Genomic DNA, 18,944 nt, shown 5'->3' with positions numbered 1-18,944 from the left:
AAGTGATATATTTACAAGCTAACTTACGTGTATACAGTTATATATTCTTTATACATATGTACATATATGTATGTATGTATATGCCTACTGTACTTTTTACGACAGGGTCAAAAACGAGCAAGAAATAAGCGAACAATTTGGTGCGGCAGGTGGCCACTGGACAAAGTGCCTAAATTAATGACTACGCCTGGCAGTTACGCGATGCTGTTGGGCTATAAGGGACGGGAGCAAATCTCAGCGTAATGCAATCAAAGTTTTTCACCTCTCGGGCATATGGGCCCAAAGGTCAGAACGAAATTTACCAATTTGCTTAATGTGTTTGCAATTGACCTAAGAGAAAATGACGCGACCAATCACGCCGTTAAACATCCCTAGCCATATCTTGAGTCGTGCCAGAAAAGGCCAAAGGGCAAGGGATTGCGCGTCGTAAACTTAAATTACCTAGCACAACGTTTAAACAGCTTGTTTACTCTCTTAATTATCCGCGTTTATTTATTGATTTTCCGCGTCCACACCCCCACCACACTCGCGCGCTTGGATTTATGATGAGCACTCAGGCGAAGCTTAGAAACACCATACATATAAATATGGCAAGCAGCCAGAAATTAGAGCTGAAATCATTCGTAAAACCAAAGTGCTCCATCCACCATCTATGACATGTTGCCTGCTAAAAGGTCCTGCCATCCTTACTGATTCTTAACGATTTTTTTCCCAACGCCCTGCCCACTTAAATGTGTATCGGGCTTGCCGTTCCCTGGAGCCCATACCTTATGCCTACCGATTCTGTTTGTGCCTGACTGACACTGACGTTTGCTCCACACCATTTTCCATGCAATTTTCCAATCGGCTGGCAACAGTCTCTGACGGGCTCTGGCTCTCCTCTCTGGGTGGCTCTGGGTATGTATGTAAATGTATGCGCGTATAATTGGTGAAATGTTTGCTTTGTCTTTTTAAGCTGCTTCTACGCGCCGCCTTTTACGTATTCATTAATTTTCAATTTGAGTGATTGCAAAGCTTTCAATTTTGTTGTATATTTCCCATTGAGATGAGCTGGTTGTTTTTGTTCACAAAAATGAGCTTGAACTTAATGTCGTTTTGCTCAACAATTATTGTTGGTTTATTTAGAGAATTCAATTAGTAGCTGCTCATAGCAATTAGTATAAATATCCTATGTTCAAAAATGTAAATAATTTATGTTAAGCCTGAAAGCCACATAGCAGTTGAAAATAAAAACAAAACAGCCACCACCACAGAGCGCTGGCTTTCAAACAAGCCAATGCAGGCTAAACGGGTAAAAGTAAAACAACAAACAAAAATAATTACAAAATGGTGAAAAAAAAAAATTAACTGACTTGAGTTCCGAAAGTCATTCGGCACTCGCGACTTCTTATGAGTAGTTTGCAATTGACGTGACCCAAAAGTTTAGTATCGAAAGCAAAAGACTTATGTACAAAAATTAAATTGGAAACTTTAATTTGCTGAAACGAAACGGAAAACTACTAGTATACTCAAATATTAATCCTAAAAGTTTGTTTGCATGATTTATTGTGTGGTCGTTAAGATCTGTGAATCGAAAGTTTTTCTTTTTCGATTCACTTGTGGCAAAGAAAACCAATTTTCTGCATGCTCAAGTGCCACTTGAGTACGTAAACCTTGGCGTGAGCCCTTCAAGGCGCTATTCAATTGTCACACCATTGACAATAGCAGCTACGCATATACTACAATCGTTTGCAAACGAGTTATTTTGGCTTTTGTTGCTTCATAAATATCAATTTATTTTTTCTGTGCTGCTGTGTAAAACATTTCAATTTCCGGCAGCCTCTCAAAGCATGCGTATGCAACATACTACATAGTATTTCATATGGCCGTGCTTTTATCTCGGACTAAACAAGGCCAAAATAAGTTGAGGAAACAACATCAGAATGGCCGTCGGCCATTCTTTGTATATTCCGTTCACTTCAAGTTTGAGGCCAAGGAATACATACATAAATGCTCAGATACATACGAATGAATGCAAAGTCAAAAGCTTGTGGTCATCACTAAATTTTCCGTTAGCAAAGCTAAAAAAAAACACTAGCAGAGTTGAAAACAAAAAGGAATAAAAAATGTGAAGCAAAATATTATAATGCAACAATATTAAAAGCTTTTCTCCTTCATTATATTATTAAATTACTAACACTACATTATATTATGTGAACTTTTTCAGAGCGATGTCTTCAACGAAATTGATTTATCGGAATTGTGTTACTTTGAGTGCAGCATTAAGAACGTAAATCATAGTTTTCAGGTGAGTTCTTCTTATTATTTAATTATTTTCGCACAAGGCGAATCAACCGATTCTCCTTAAGCCGTAATTCGTAATATGCGTTTGAAATCATTTTAAATCAGTGTAACAAATGGTGGGCATATGAAGAAACCAAATTATACAACAATTGCCAAAAGTATTGTGACTAAATTCTAGTGAAACGGACAATTTCCAATTATTTCTTTTAAAAGTATATGCACAAAGTCTGATCTGTTTGATACTAATTTATAGAAAATTCATAATACGTCTATGTAGGAGGACATATTTATATATTTTGGCTAACAGCTTTTTTAATTTATTCAACGTTAATAGTAATTTCCACAACGTGGAAACACTTTGATATTTTTATAAAAGAAAGTGGAAAACGGTATTACTCAGTTGAGCAAATGTATGTAACAGAGAAAGGAAAGATACCATAAAGTATATATATTCTCAATCAGCAAGACGATCTGAGTCGATATAGCCATATCCTTCCGACCGTACGTCCGTATGTCTGCCAGGATGTATGAGCAACTGACTCTCAGCAACTATAAGAGTTAGAGTAACCAAATTTTGTATGCAGCTACAAAAATTTTTAAATCCTTTCTTTAAATGCATTTTTGATTTTAATAATCGCTTTTTTTGTTTTTAAATTCTCAGCACACATTTCATGGACTAACTAGACGCATAACTTTTATTTGCAATACAATTGTCGCAAGCCAAAGCTACTTGATACACAAACAGACATACATATTACAGTGTAGATATCTCAATAGTTAGACACAACATAAGCAGCTTCATTTCCTATTTGCTGTTGACTAGTACAATGAAAATACGAATACATGTAACATGTGTACAAAATGATCTCATGCCCGTTTATATGAATAGACTTTTATGCCCAATTACAGGAGCAGTCAGCAAAGCCAAGTCTCGGCTTTGTTTGTGTGAGCATAAAATCGAAGAGATGGGTAACAAAAACAAATGGAAACAGCAATGCCATCGATATTGTCTGTCAGAAACTAAAGGGCAAAATCCCATTGAGCAATTCAAGCTAAATATTTACATTTGACGCGCTTTGCATGCCAAATTAGCATAAGCAGTGAAAGTGTTTTGCGAATCTATAGCTAAAATTTATGCCAGCATGACAAGCCTTAATATTTAAATTTATATTTCTTTACACACGAATGCGTTACATTTGATGCGGAAATTAGCGCATTTATTTCTCGGTCTGGTATAGGGCGTAGGTATATATTTATATGTGTGTAGATTGTACATGCCCAAAGTCAGTCTCGCTGTTTTTGCTTATTTTGCGTGTAAGTGCGCAATATTAAACATCACTTATACATGTGTGTATGTAGCTATGTATGTATATGTGTATGCTTACTCTCTTTGGAAAATGTTAAATGAATTTAGGAGCTCGCACTCAAGCTCTTTGAAGGAACAGCTGAACATTTTATTAGCCAAGGTGGCGCCGAAGCTACCGTTTTTAGACCCTTTACAAAAAAAATGTTCAAAGGGTCTAATAAGTAGGTCAATTAGATTGTGCAGGAGGCGTGGCACAGCCCTTAAAGTGCATATTCTTGTTTTGGATGCCGAGCAGTGTTAGCACTTACGACAGGTCAGTGTATATATAACCTAAGCAAATAGAGTTTATATTAGATGTTTTGTACTTTTCGCCCTTTCCAGTATTTTCCTCTTTGATTTTACTTTTTAAATAAGTTTACAAGCTCTTAGTAAACACCAAAACATAAAATTTGTGAGCGGGTTTCTGAATGAATTACTTTTTTTTTTTGTATTTTATTTTTTACAATATGTAACTTTTAGCTCATCATATGTGCCGGGGTCCAAGTATCAGCTGCGCCCTTCTTTACTTTTTGATTATTTTTTGTTGCCTCTCATCGTTTAATTGGCAGAAAATCTTTTTAAGGCAAGGTGAGTCAGCTTTTGAATTAAAACATAAATTTGACTGTCCGTACGTTTGTATAAGCAAGACTCCGCTTGGCGTTAAAGATTTCGATGATGGCTATGTGTCACCTAAAATCAACTCGTATATGATTTTAAGATGATTTGACGTTTTTCAATTCTGTGGCTTTCATATATTATAAGAATCTACGTTATCGAATCACGAGGATGTTCTACTGTAATCTAATATTCCTAATGCACAAAAGATACAAATTAATTAATAGACATGAAATGCACTTAAATACTCTGTCCTCTTTGGCATTGACTATCTATCAATCAATAGAGTAGAAAATTACCTCGACCAAAATAATTACCGAAAACAACTCACAAATGCTAACAAAATACGCTGAATTTCAAGTGCTCACAGTCGGGAGAATGTGTTAGAGCAATCGAATTGATTGATTGCCTTTACATTTGAAATTCAGCGCAGTTGTGTATTTGTTCGTGTGTGTGTGTGCGTAGTAACCACATCAATTATGCAGTGCTGCTGGCAGCTTGACTGGCATCTCTGTCAAGCAACAACGCTTTGGTAATTGGGCCGCAAGATATGGCGTATGCGAAATTTGACGCAATGATTTTACTTTCACTTGTGCGTGTTTTTAAACAGTCGTATACTTTAAATATTTAAATTTCGAAAAAATCACTTTTAATCTGCTTAAGTCCTCAGACTCAATGTCAATGACAAAGTTTAAAGCTACTCAAATTGGATTTAGCTAATTGTTAATTTGCACTTTGAGTGACATGACAAAATATTAAATTATATTTTATAAATTGCGCGATTGAATTTATGTATCATTTATATATCATCTGTTGTGGACAACTTCGAAGTTAATTTTTAACTACACAATGTCACAAATATCAATCACTTACTAATTGTTTGCTGCTTATGTTGATGACAATAATTGTGTTTAATAATTTAAATGAGACATTTACACTATACTGTGGTATACAAAAGCAAATAAGTATTTTTGCTAGATACAGCGGACTACTCATTGCCTACGTTGTGTGATTTCCAGGAAAAATTCAAAATTAAATTACAGTTCTCGTTTCTGCAACGCTGGCAGAAGCAGTCGTCCTGCGGCGCACGCAATATCTGGGCCCTTGAAATTTGAAACAATAATCACAAGTGTAGTCAGGACCCTTGGCTTTTATGAGTTTGGACCCTGTGTCTGGCAACACAGGTACCACGCTGAGCTGTCACAGACTCGCACACGTGTGCTCTTGAACTTTGAAATTTTGCGACTTGATGTTGAAAGCTTGTTAAATTGCTGGCTGGCTTAAAGTAAAATATTTATACAACAGTTAAAGAACAAAACTTGAAGGTAATGCCTATATTAACATATATGGCTGAAATAGTATGAAGGCCCTGCGGTATAATTAGAAAAACATTACTTTTGATAACTTTCTATATGCAAACAAAAAGCGACTTTATTGGGCAGTTTGCAAAATAGGCATTGGCTATAAAAATTTCGAAGTAAGTTGTAGTTTTATTGTACCAGCTGCCTCAGTTGTTAATGAAAAAATATACAAGCATTCATGGTATGTTTATGTAAACAAACTTATGTATATATTTAAATTTCGAAATATTTTTACATACACAATCACTTACATGGAGAAAGTATTGTCGTACACATGGGTATAGAATATATACATTAAGAGTTGCCATTGCCACGTGTCTAATTCAGTTACAGCAAGTATTAAGGAATGGCTGTTTGCGTTTACTTCAACTTTTGTTACAGCCATTGGGGGAGCTCCTAACTCGATTGTACGACTTCCGCTTGCTGTTGTTCATTAAAATTTCGGCAACAGCCTCCATTATCGTCATTGGTCTGTTATCTGTGCGTAATGAATTGTGACAGCAAGTGCAAGTGCTCACTTGTGTTGTACAGTGAAGCAGAGACAAAAACTGAGAGTAAACAAACATTTTTAGATTAATTATGAATTGAGCGCATAAATGTATGTGTACGATACGGAAATATCTTATTGTCATAACACTTACTATGCCAGATCCGGCACTGGCAACGGCCAGGTTAAGTCCTGGTTCGCTGCTGAGGTTTGCTTAATGCAGCCATTTATAACTAAAAAACTCCTATAACTGGTGGTAAAATTCCGGCAACACTAAGCACCAAAAAGGTTTATGTGGCCTACCAAATCAACATAACCTAACCCATTGCCATAAGTCTAGAATTTTCTAAAGCTTATTATATTCTGTATTCGTGATTTCATGGATTATTTTGAAGATTAAATGGTTCTTTTTTGTTGATTGTTAAATTCAAATAAAAATATATAAACACTTATTCCATGATACTTGGCAGGAAAGTAGCAAGTTTCAGTTATATATAATATCCTTATATGAGAGGATAAAAGAGTAAAAAGGCGTCACAACATTAACGGTTTTAGGATATTCTTAGCACCGCGAAATACAAAAAGGAATTTACACTTACTTTTTGACAAAAAATCTACTCAACTTTATAATTTCTTTCAAATAGTGGAAAGCTAAACTCTTATCGTTGTACATTTCACTGATTTAAAATGGTAGAAGCGCCACCTAGCGACATTTAAAAATAATAACACACCCACATGCGTTAGCATGCCAACCGATGTCCGATCGTATAAATAGCTTCTGAAATATGTGTATAATTATTATTTAATTTTGTCTGAATCAAATGAGTGCAAAAGTTTTAATACCTTTGTTCGCAGGACTAATGAATAAATAAGTTACAAGGCTGTATGAACTTTGGACAGCTATCAAAGGGTATACCGCATGATTGCATTAACTTCGAGTATGCCATCGTGTAGCATCTGTTCGCCAACCCTAAAAGCTTATTCATGTTGCAATTTCAACAGACAAATTGGAAGAACGAGAATATTTAAACTGAAAATTTATAATAGCACGGGATAAAAATATTAAATTTAAAAAAAATGTCTTTACATCTTAATGCAAGTCATATACAATTACTGCTGAATTACCATTCTAAATAACCATTGTAAGGTAATGCAATCGATATTTTTAAATGTCAAAAGTAATAGTTAACGCATTGTTCTTGCAATCCAATTAGGTCTGCGCTAAGCACATGAAAACTAAACATTATTTGCAGTCGAATGCATTGTAATTGCATATATGTATTCCTATTTCGTATTTTCCTAATAATTTATGCAATCGAATGACTTTTGCTTATTTTGCCATTCGTGGTTAACTTGTGCAGTCAAGGGCGGTCTTGGTGTAATGTCAAAACAATGGGATTATTTTAATTTAACTGTCACTCACTAATAAGTTTCAGTAATGTGTGCAACAAGGACCTGTGCAAAGGGATTGCAGACTTCATACAACGTTCTGTTGCTGTTCTAGTCATCAGATGCCATTTGCAGTTAAGTGGGTCAATAATTATTATGGCAGTATAAATTTCCGTAAATATACCACAATATATATATATATATAAAAATGAGTTTTTTCTGGCCGATGTGTGATGGGTGATTAGTGATAATTGTACGACGGAGATGCCAAGAGATTGAAGGATATTTAGGATGCCTGTGGTGCTCAATTTTAAAATTGTCGTGAAATTTCGATAAATTAAAATAGGTTACAATATTAGTAAAACAGTTTTCATGTAATGTGAATTTTTATAAATGGATGCATGTGTGTGTATTATATATACATACAAACTGCATGTCGTTGGTACATAGGTTCGGATGCAAAGCACAAATGAAACAAGTGGACAAATTAAAGTTAGGCGCCACCAACTTTTAAATTCACTTTGACTAAGGCATCACAGCAAACACACGCATGCACTCACAAACTCATACACACAAAACAGCAAACGCTTCACAGCTCGTTTTCACTCGGACTCGTCTTACACAATTCTACATATATATGGGGGCTAAGCTCTTGAGCTCCGAGCTCTTATTACCCATCCAAACCGATAGACAGACATGGCGGAATCCACTTAGTTTGTCCTGCTGATCAAGTATATATGTATATACTTCATAAGGTCTGCCACGCAAAGTGTGTACAAATATCAAATATAAGGAGTGGGTAGACGCAATATTAGCTAATTGTGCAATATTAGCACAATTAATTAAAATACAGGGCACCTAGAATTTATTATTCAACTGAAGGTGAGCGCAAAATGCCCAACAACAGGCTAGCAGGAATACGGCAAGAAGATTGTCAATTTATGCAATACGAGACTGCAGAACCCGCCATAATTTAGCAACCGTGACCTTTAAAGATATTGAGTAGGTCATGAGTTATAATAATGCCTTTTGCTTAAACTCTATAACACTATGACAGAGTAGAACAGGATTCAGAGCTTGTGTTACAGTCATGACAAGCAGAACTTATATGCTAACGACTAGCACTGGATTAAGCTACTAATAAGTCCGCTTATTCTAAGCAAATTGTGTCTAAGCGTTTGAGATTAAAGCAAAAGGGCGCATCAAAGTAGGGCGCAGAGCACAAAACAGTTAAGCGACGTTCGCGACTGCTTCGGCTGCGATGATTGTATGGCCCGCCAACAAGGGCACCACTGTCTATACTGAAAACTGAAATGTGAACACCTATTTATAGGTATTTATCCGATCGTTCTAAATCGATTTATTTCTGATTTATTTATTTCGATTTTCGTGGAAAGGGGGAGCTAATAAAAAAAATAAAATAAAAGCGATTTGGTTCGGGTATAGGAGCACCTACATACAAAATTTGGTTGTTCTATCTCTTATAGTTGATGAGAATCATTGTTGCCAAAAAAAAGGACAAATTTCAGGAAAGATTGAATATATAGAGAGATACCAATGACCTACATAGTTTTTTTGAATGATTATATCAATAAGAAAGCAATATATATTTGGTGAAATTCATAATTTCGACAAGCCATAAAACAGTTTCTAGTTCCGATTGGGAAATGGCTAAAATGGCAACACTAATCCAGACAGGGATCTGTTACGCCTCCTTATTTCAGTAACGTTTACACAACTTCATAATATCCTTTTCCATTTTTTATAAAAATGTCAAGGTGTATAAAAATACCAATAAAGATACTTGCAATGTTATTTAGGGATATAGCCATGTTAAAGCTTTTCGCTCCAACAATTGTTGCAATAATTGTATACATAACTCTATAACTTCTAAGTCCGTTTCATTCAGACACAGGTCTAGGAAAGCTTTAGGATGTATTCTGAGTATACTCCAATTTTAGATCCATAATGATCACAATCAAAAACTGCAACAAAATACAATTGAATCTTTTTGCTACAACTAAATCATTTCGTATCTCTCGTCACTTATAGATAATCACACCCACTCGCTCGTTGGTGCTGTGCGCCGACTCCAGACGCGACATGGAGGACTGGCTGGGCTCGCTGAAGACGGCAACCGCGCCACAGAGGCCACGTGGCGATAGCTTCCTGATTGACCAACATGACATACTTTCGAATCATCATCACTGGTATGCGACCTCACACGCCCGTCCCACCTACTGCAATGTGTGCCGGGATGCGCTCTCCGGCGTCACATCGCACGGACTTAGCTGTGAGGTGTGCAAGTGCAAGGTGCACAAGCGCTGTGCGGCCAAGGCTATTGCCAACTGCAAGTGGACAACGCTTGCTACTGTAGGCAAGGACATCATAGAACAACCGGATGGCAGCATTATAATGCCGCATCAGTGGATGGAGGGTAATCTCCCGGTGTCTGCAGTTTGTGCGGTGTGCAAGAAGACTTGCGGATCAGTGTTGCGATTGCAGGACTGGCGTTGCCTATGGTGCAGGGATACTGTGCATGTAGCCTGTAGGCCCCAAATGGCAATCGCCTGTCCGATTGGGCCCGCGAAGCTGTCAGTGGTGCCGCCGACGAGCGTTCACTCGATCAGCACTGATGACGCCTGGGATGTGGTCAGTCCAAAGGGCAACTTCTCTCCGCTGCTCGTGTTTGTCAACTCAAAGTCGGGCGACAATCAAGGGGTTAAGTTCTTGAGACGTTTCAAGCAGCTTCTGAATCCAGCACAGGTTTTCGACCTAATCTCAACAGGTCCCAGCCTAGGCCTGCGACTCTTTCGGCACTTTGAAATGTTTCGCATACTCGTCTGCTCCGGCGATGGTTCTGTCGGTTGGGTTTTGAGCGAGATAGATCGTTTTAACATGCATGTAAGTGATTCATACATACATCAATTGAGTATTATGTTTTAATCTTACTTACTATACACACTTCATTACATAGAAACAATGCCAAGTAGCTGTTATGCCCTTGGGTACGGGCAACGATCTAGCTCGTGTCCTAGGCTGGGGATCCAGCTGTGACGATGACACGCATTTACCACAAATACTTGAGCGGTATGAATCGGCTAGCACTAAAATGCTTGACCGGTGGAGTATAATGGTCTTCGAGAAAGCTATTAGTATACCCAAAGTACCTAAGATGTCTATTACCACGGAGCAAGAGGCAATGATCACGGGCATGGTCACATCTGCAAATCAGCACTTGCGGTACATAGTCGACACCAACGATACACAAACTTTACTCTCGTCCACACGCCTGCTGTGCGATATTGTGGATGAGCTCATATCACGCATTATTGAGCACCACAGGGATGACGAGCCGTTGGCTATAAAATGCGACATTTTAAAGCAAAAGCTGACAATGTTGCTGGATGCTCTGCAGGAGGAGGAGACAGGTGCACACAGTGGCGACGATCTAATAGCCACTATACGCACCCTAATTGCTCGCGGTACGCCCACATCAGCTGGAGCAACAACCCCGCGACCTTCTCTGCTGTGAGTTAATTAAATTTAAAATTGTTCAGCTGTTAAGTGGAAGCCTTACTGCTTTACCCCACAGGCAGCTATTATACACTGAACGTATTACGTTTATTCAATCAAATCGTCAGTTCTTGCCGTAAAACATTTTTTATTATTTATGAGGTACCAAATTTTTGTTTTAAATAATAATTATAAATAATATTTGAGCTATGATAAGGACAAATTTACTAACTCGTTAATATAATAGTTTATGAATTTATCACAAAGTTCATTATTTCAATAATAAATAGATGAAGACTTTGCTGGGGCTAAAGTCCTAATTTCATTCTTAAGCAACATAGGATTGCCCACTTTTGTTGGGAAATATCCTGCCCTAATTCATATGTATAATAATATTATTATAATGAGGTTTTATATATTAGGAATATATATATATACAGGAAACCACTTCCAATTCTTAAAAATGTAAAAATAATAATACAGAACAAATTGTTTTCTTTACCCATTCGTTATCTGAAGATCTGGAGCCCATTTGTTCTATAGTTTATTGGGATTTGCTCATGTATAAAAGTTTTTCTTCTTTCAGTCATCCAAATATATCAATCGAGAAAACCGAAAAGGACCACATCAACTCGAAAGAACGTCGCAACAGCCGCTCATTGCGCTCTAGCGAAAAGGAAGCATTGCAATGCCGTGCAAATAGTGTAAAACGTGCTATTTATAATGTAGTGGAACACTCAGAGCCGGGGCGTCCGAAGCGATATCAGCGAAAGTTGTCGATTACGCCGTTTGAGGCGCTCAAGATACCAACGAACATTTCTAGCGACTCAACACCCTGCAGCTCCCCGCTGCCTATAATACCACCCATCAATATAATATCTCCCACCATGGAAACATCACAATTGACCTGCATATCACCGCTGCCAGACACACGTCGTGATTCGGTGGATGAAAATTTCTTTAACAGCATCAGTTTGCCGGCTCCGCGTCAGTTTGCAGATAGTCGACGCAGTTCGGGCGTCCCGGAGGTTATACAAGAGATGGAAGAGGGTGCTAATGGAGAAACCATTTACCGCATGGGTCGACTCTCACTGAGCGGTGGCGCAAATATTGACGATGCCGGCAACCGTTTATCGCCAACAGCCGAAGGTGGCGAGACTACACCCACCGAGCGTAAGGTTGATTTTCTGCGTGTACCGATTATAACGGGTGAGCACATTGTGGATCCGCTCTCTGACTACAGGCCAATAGAGGTATTTGAACGTACCTACTACATGACGCGTGAAATGGACAGAGATAAGGAACGCAAGGCTGAAGCAGGTAGTGATGTAAGTAGCCTGATCGACTGCGAGAAGGAGAACGGCACTGGCAACGAAAAATTCGAAATGCAGCAGCAACAAGCCCTCGTACACACTTGCAATCTTCAGGTACCCGGCATTGTCGTAACCCCCAAACCCCAAAATGTTTACACAAGTGCAAGCATAACAATTATTGATACTGATGCCCAGACCAACACTGTACGTGTAACACTGGGAATTATAATTGAACCACATTTAATATTTGTCATTGCTTAAACCCACAGGAACAATCATCTTCCGAGGAGTTGGCTAACGAAGCAAGCGATGTTCTCTCCGCTATCAGCAATGAGGAGTGCAGTGTGGCTTCGGAAATATTTGATAAGCCTGAAACAAATCAAACGTTGGGTGATATCATACAGGTGGGATACGCATATACGAATATAAAATATTTAATGATTAAAATTGCGAAATTGAAAAAAAATTGCGGATTATTCAAGATTAAAATCAAACCTTTTTAAATTTGTTGAATATTTTTAAACTAATTTTTGGGTAATTAAGATTAAACAAAACAATTACAACATTTGTAGCTGATTATTAGCCCCTTTCGCGATAAAAAAAAAAATAGGTAAATTGACAATAATTAAAATTAATAAAAAAAAATGATTAGTTGTTTGCATAGTCTTAAATAATCCTGTATTATTTCCCATTTATTCCTAATTTAAATGATTAGTAATTGAAACTATATCACCTGGCTATTCCAAAATCATTGCGATTATTTTCCAAAAATATTTTAACATATATGGCAATTTTGTAAAAGAAAAAAAACTTTTTCCATTTATTTACTGCAATATTAGAAACTAATCCATATTTGCAATACTCTATAGAATCTGGATGCAAGCAACTTTACCCACATTGACTCACCGGAAACAAGCGACGAGACTGAAGCCATGCCCGGAGAGAGTCTTATGGATGATATCAGCTCAGTGTTGGGGCATGATATAACCAACGCATTGCAGGATAATACCTTTACGGATGATACAACCACACTCTGCTCGGAACACGCTGGCCCACCAAAACCACCACGCAAGAAATCTCTGAGCGCATTGACCCACACTCAAACGCATCCACGTAGACGTAACTCGTCGCCTCCACGCATGGCCAGGCTGGCACGCATGGACAGCGATGAGAATCCGCAACAGTTTGGGTTTGAAAACATCGTGTTTGAAATTGACAATCGGTGTGATGATCAGAAAATACGTGAACCACCGCGCTTTTGCAGTCTGGCGCAGTTCGTGGAAGGTAACGATATAGCGCGTCAGAGCTTTAAGGTAAGTCTAATGTAGTTTTTTGTGTGAGTTAAGTAGGTAGTCCGTACATATGCTAGCTAAATATTATAAACGCATAGAGCTATAGCTATGTTTCGTTATTCAAAGTGCTCAGACGTGGCTATTTATAGTAAATATTTGTTGCTCTACATTTGCTTTTTCTTTGACTTTTCTTTTGTGTGTTTATGCAACGACTATGTTACAATTACAATCTTACCGACCAAAAAAAAAATTAATCAACTAACCAAACTGACTAAATCAACTAACCAACCAACTAAAACAATCTACCAATCAATATGAAATTTCAATTATCCTGTTCCTGCTTCTGCGATTCTCTAATAAATTAAAATAAAGCGTCCGAAAAAGCGCACATCACTGAAAAAACTGAATCAAACTACAACAACAATCGTATCTCAACAGCAATTGAATTTCGAAGAGGCGACCACGCCCACAAATTCACCACAAACATATACAAGCTTAACAACGACAGCGACTAGCGATGAACTGGATGAGGTGTCTATGCAAACAGCAATAAGAATTGAAATAAACGACCTTGAAAACGCCATGCATACTAATACAACAACAACAACAATGACCACAACATCAAGCATCCATAAACCACTCGAATCGGCATTAGCCTCGACAACATCACCTACTAAGAAATCGGGCCATGGACAAGATGTAAAGCGCATTACTTTTGATGAGTCGTGTAAGAAAGAATCCTTTGATGATGTAAATCCCAACTATCCACAGATAAGTGTTGTTGTCAGACCACCGACGCCGTTACGCGGCGATTCCGTGAAAGCTGCAGCCTCGTTGACGGCTGCATCGGGTCTGCTCGGTGTGAGGGCATTGAACGCCTCCGAGATTCGCCGGCATTCGAGCCATGCGCCCGGCTTAACGGTGCGCGAATTCGACAAGGATAAAGACCGTCGACATTCTGGTTTTAATCCAAATATGCTTACCTTGGATCCAGAGCATGCGCGCTTCCTCAGTAATTCTCCAGCTGCTAGTCGTAGAATTAGCTGTGGCAGTCTCTTCAAGGTAAGTTGACCCGCACTGTAACCGATTCTTTATATCCTATATATCATATGTTGGCACTGCGCATCAGCAAGTGAACAAAATTGTGTCAGCCGAGCTACTTACAAAAACGCCGAATCCAGTCGAATACACAAGATAGAAAATATTTAAGATCATTTTAGGTGAATGTTTTCTTTGTTTATTTTTTATTAATTATCACATCATTTAAATTTTTAAAATGAAAATTAAATACGCTAAACAAAAATATTATGATGTCCGTGCAAGCTTTATTTATTTTTGGTTTTTTTGGTGAACTTTTTTTCCGGTTTGCGACTTTATAGAAATTGAGTTTATCATGCGAACTTTGTTTACGTGAATCATTTGCAACATTATGCGAATTTAAAGTAGTTCGTTAATATTGTGTAACAAACTGAAAAACAGCATTAAATACAAGAGAAACAAGAAGTACATAAATACTTATAAATGAGTATAAATACAGTATATGTTTTTTTCAAAGCACAATTCAATTGGTACGTATTTCAAAATTATCTGAACTATTTGTATTGCATTTTATTTCTAATTTGTAATAAGATTTATCATATATACTATCCCAATAGTATAATTTACCAACCTGTTCTTATCAACCAATCATGACATCAAATACTTAATAATTTAAACACATAATGTAAATCGAAGCAAATACTAAATTCATTTATTTAGAAAAAAGAAAAAAAGATTATCACAAAACGCGCCTATGGACTGTTCAGTGTACGTTTCTTTGTGGTTGCCGAACCAGACATACGATTAGCAACACTGGCTTTAATACGGCCGCTCATTCCGCTGGTAAGCCTCTGCCCACAGGCCGGGACTCCCACGATCCTTCGTTCCTCTGAGTTCGTTAATGCGTTCGTTTGCTGTGTTTCCGTAACCCCAGCAATCGACTCTTAAGATATATACATCTTATATAGTATAAGCTATCCTCTGTAAAAAATGCCAATTAAAACTAAAGCTTCCAGTTAAGTTTTCGGTTTACAGCACACACTTGTGTGTTAGCTTATGATTTCATGTTAAGTTACTCACTTGTTGGCATCATTATTTGTACTGTTGCAATTGTTAAAAGTTAAAAAAAAAAATTTAAATAAAAATAATAATAATAGAAACTGCTTTAACTAATACTAACATATGCTGACAATAAACAAATATAACAAAATGAAGCCTCTGCTTTCCACACAATATTTTAATTTCGCTATAGTATGTATAAGTAGTGAGCTATCTCATACACTCTCCGACTAACTGGTATCTATATATGGTAGAAGCCCTGCTTACAACACTAGCACATGCAAACGCACATTATTACTCTAACACTCACAATCACACACTTACACCGCCATATGTTCCTTTGTATCGTAGTTAGTGCTGACTTTCCAGTTGCTCTTTGACACAAAAACCTCTCAATAGTGCCCCAGCGCCACTCTAATCGATTGTCTTCTCTTACAGCCAAACGAAGCTTTGCCCAACCTACAAACCTTAAAGGGCTCGAGCTCCAAGACGAGCCTATTTATGGGCTCAACACTGTTTGGCTATGAGCATTTCGGTGGAGCATCTGATAAGGATGAAAAGCCCGGCAAGGATAAAGAAAAAGAGAAAACGCTTATGGAGGAAACTAATCGCAAATTGCCCATTATAAATCCTATAGTGCGTTTGCCCAACTGGCCCAGTAAGTATTTTGTATTATGTTTTCTGTAAAGAAAAGTTCGTTAATAAATCACCTGAATAACTTCTTGCAGATAATTCTACTTAGCAATCCTTTTCTGTTTGTTTGATTATAAAATAACTATCATTCTTTCATCTATGTAAAGACTTAACTAACGGCACTGGCTTCATATCCAAGTGCTTAATGGCTAATGCGGATACATTGTGTGCTGCCGTTAGCCCATTGATGGATCCTGATGAAACACTCCTGGCTGGTTACCACGAGAAATGTGTAATGAACAACTATTTTGGCATTGGCATCGATGCAAAAATTTCACTGGACTTTCACAACAAACGAGAAGAGCATCCGGAAAAGTGTCGCTCCCGAGCCCGCAATTACATGTGGTATGGCGTATTGGGTTCCAAGCAGCTGCTCCAGAAAACGTGCAAGAACTTGGAGCAACGTGTGCAACTGGAGTGCGATGGCCAGCGCATTCCGCTCCCAGAGCTGCAGGGCATTGTTATATTAAATATACCCAGCTTTATGGGTGGCACCAATTTCTGGGGCAGCAGCACTAAGAAGGACGACATCTTTCTGCCGCCCAGTTTTGATGATCGCGTGTTGGAGGTTGTCGCCGTGTTTGGCTCTGTGCAAATGGCTGCCTCGCGCCTCATCAATCTGCAGCACCATCGCATAGCTCAGTGTCAAAGCGTACAAATTAATATATTAGGCGATGAGGAGATACCCATACAGGTGGATGGAGAGGCGTGGTTACAGCCGCCGGGAATGATACGCATACTGCATAAGAACCGGGTACAAATGCTGTGCCGTAATCGCAGCTTGGAGCTGTCCCTAAAGAGCTGGCAAGAGAAGCAACGGCAACATAGTATTTCTATACAACGCGATGCCTCCTCAACAGCCTCCGAGCATGCCATCTCTACAGATGAGGTTATATCAGAGCGCGAGTGCTATGTGCTGCTCAACTTTATAGAGGCCGTCAGCTCGTTGGTCAAATGGGTCAAGTTCTTGATTATATCGCATCCAGCTCTGCAGCATGATCTCTATGAAGTGGCATGTCGAGCCAGCGAAGCGTTGGAATCTATACACCCGCAGGGAAAACTGCTTGAGGGCCCCACGCTACGCACTAAATTGGTGGAAGTTATTGACTCATCACGCCAGCTCTACGATGATGCCTGCACCCTGCTGCGCGATCGTGGCCATAGTCTTATATTGCGTGAAGACTTGGAGACAAAGCTAAGTGCTGCGCTAGCCAACATGGAAATGGAGCTGAAGAAGTGCTCTGTACAAAAATGCATCGATGGCAAGCTACGCGCCTACTTTAATGTGCTTGCACCCAACGAAGAGGTGAGTCTAGTCGTAGGTTATAGTTTCCACCAATTCACAACTAATTTTGCTCATTTCACTGCAGGCGGATGGTCGGCGCAAGTCTCGTCCGTTCTGGGTGCGTTTACGATCTGGCTCGACTGCCGGTCAACAGCAATTTAAGCCACCACTCACTAACACACGCGAAGCAGCTAATAATTGGAGCGTTAATGAGGTGGTTACCTGGCTGGAGACAATGCAGCTGGCCGAGTATGTGGACAGTTTTCTAAAGAACGACATACGCGGCAAGGAGCTGCTTACATTGGGACGACGTGATCTTAAGGATCTAGGCGTAGTAAAAGTCGGACATGTCAAGCGCATACTGCAAGCCATAAAAGATTTGAGTGACACTTAAGCTAATTTGAATATATTGCGTTGACATATTACTCAGCAGTGTACTGTAACTGTGGGCTGTTAATGATAAAAGCGATCTTTAAAATCTTTATTTTTTATGAAAGTTATAAATGCTAATAACAATCACTATTTATAGGCTAGCTTAGCTAAAAAAAATAACACAACACAAGAAAACTTTAACAATATTCGAAAATACAAAATTTCCACATTTTTCGATTTCAGCAATAATAATAATTTATTACAATATTCATTTTTTTGCTCTAGACTAATAACAAAACAAAACAAAACTGACTTTCCGTTTTTGATACACAATTTATGTGAAGTACGAAAAAAATTCAATTGATGAAGTATTACGAATTTAAACGTAGTGGCACAAAAAAATCAAGACTAGTTTTTAAGTAACAACAGTTTAAATTTTCAATTTACGCTTAAAAGAAATAAAAACGAATATCCAACAGAAACCAAAAACTTTTTACCCAACTGCTATACATAACAGAACAAAAACATTCTAAATTTATAAGCAATTTCAATTTTACAATTGTTAACCCACAAGACATATAAGCTACATTTATACATAAAAAACTTTCCCATACATATTATGGATCCTAAATAAGTATTCCTAACCAAATTTAAATGTGACCCTTACCTTACGTGTTTATTATGCTACGATTTGTGGCAAAGAAAAGTCTGTATTATATGTAATTTTTTGTGGTAATCACAAAGCAAACTCGAAACTCGTTTAATTAAATTAGTTTAGGTTTTAAGTCTATTGCGTTTTTGGCATAGGAATTAGGACATCTACGAGAGAAGGAGAAGTAGTCTTGGTGCGGGGCGACAACGCTCCATTTATTTAGATAGCCAATGCACTTTTCTTT

The 18,944-nt window shown here is 38.1% G+C and overlaps 1 protein-coding gene across 5 annotated transcripts; it reads left to right on the top strand.

Moving 5' to 3' along the window:
* Positions 1–2,220: 2,220 nt before the first annotated feature.
* On the top strand, positions 2,221–18,265 carry LOC108604000 (diacylglycerol kinase eta). Of its 5 annotated transcripts, none has more exons than XM_017993240.2 (11): positions 2,221–2,287; positions 9,533–10,384; positions 10,458–11,011; positions 11,583–12,513; positions 12,579–12,713; positions 13,179–13,622; positions 14,040–14,663; positions 15,360–15,482; positions 16,137–16,356; positions 16,499–17,697; positions 17,762–18,265. In XM_017993240.2, the coding sequence occupies exons 2-11, from the start codon at positions 9,584–9,586 to the stop codon at positions 18,068–18,070; spliced, it is 5,340 nt and encodes a 1,779-aa protein (XP_017848729.1). In that variant the 5' UTR covers positions 2,221–2,287; positions 9,533–9,583; the 3' UTR covers positions 18,071–18,265. The 5 variants fall into 5 exon arrangements, with proteins under 5 accessions (XP_017848729.1, XP_017848726.1, XP_017848725.1 ...); XM_017993238.2 differs by lacking the exon at positions 15,360–15,482 and having other exon boundaries at positions 2,240–2,287; positions 13,974–14,300; positions 14,373–14,663; positions 17,762–18,264; XM_017993237.2 differs by lacking the exon at positions 15,360–15,482 and having other exon boundaries at positions 2,222–2,287; positions 17,762–18,264.
* The last annotated feature ends 679 nt before the right edge of the window (positions 18,266–18,944 follow it).

The sequence above is a fragment of the Drosophila busckii genome, chromosome 3R (assembly GCF_011750605.1).
Source record: "Drosophila busckii strain San Diego stock center, stock number 13000-0081.31 chromosome 3R, ASM1175060v1, whole genome shotgun sequence".
Taxonomy (NCBI): domain Eukaryota; kingdom Metazoa; phylum Arthropoda; class Insecta; order Diptera; family Drosophilidae; genus Drosophila; species Drosophila busckii.
Note: the sequence above shows the minus strand (reverse complement) of the source record. Positions and strands in the feature narration are given on the sequence as shown.

Excerpts from the sequence above, each read along its gene's own strand:
- LOC108604000 (XM_017993240.2), top strand. The coding sequence starts at position 9,584 with ATGGAGGACTGGCTGGGCTCGCTGAAGACGGCAACCGCGCCACAGAGG. Across the intron at positions 10,385-10,457 it reads TAGATCGTTTTAACATGCAT|AAACAATGCCAAGTAGCTGT; the intron begins GTAAGTGATTCA and ends TTCATTACATAG. Across the intron at positions 14,664-15,359 it reads GCTGTGGCAGTCTCTTCAAG|AAAAAAGAAAAAAAGATTAT; the intron begins GTAAGTTGACCC and ends TCATTTATTTAG.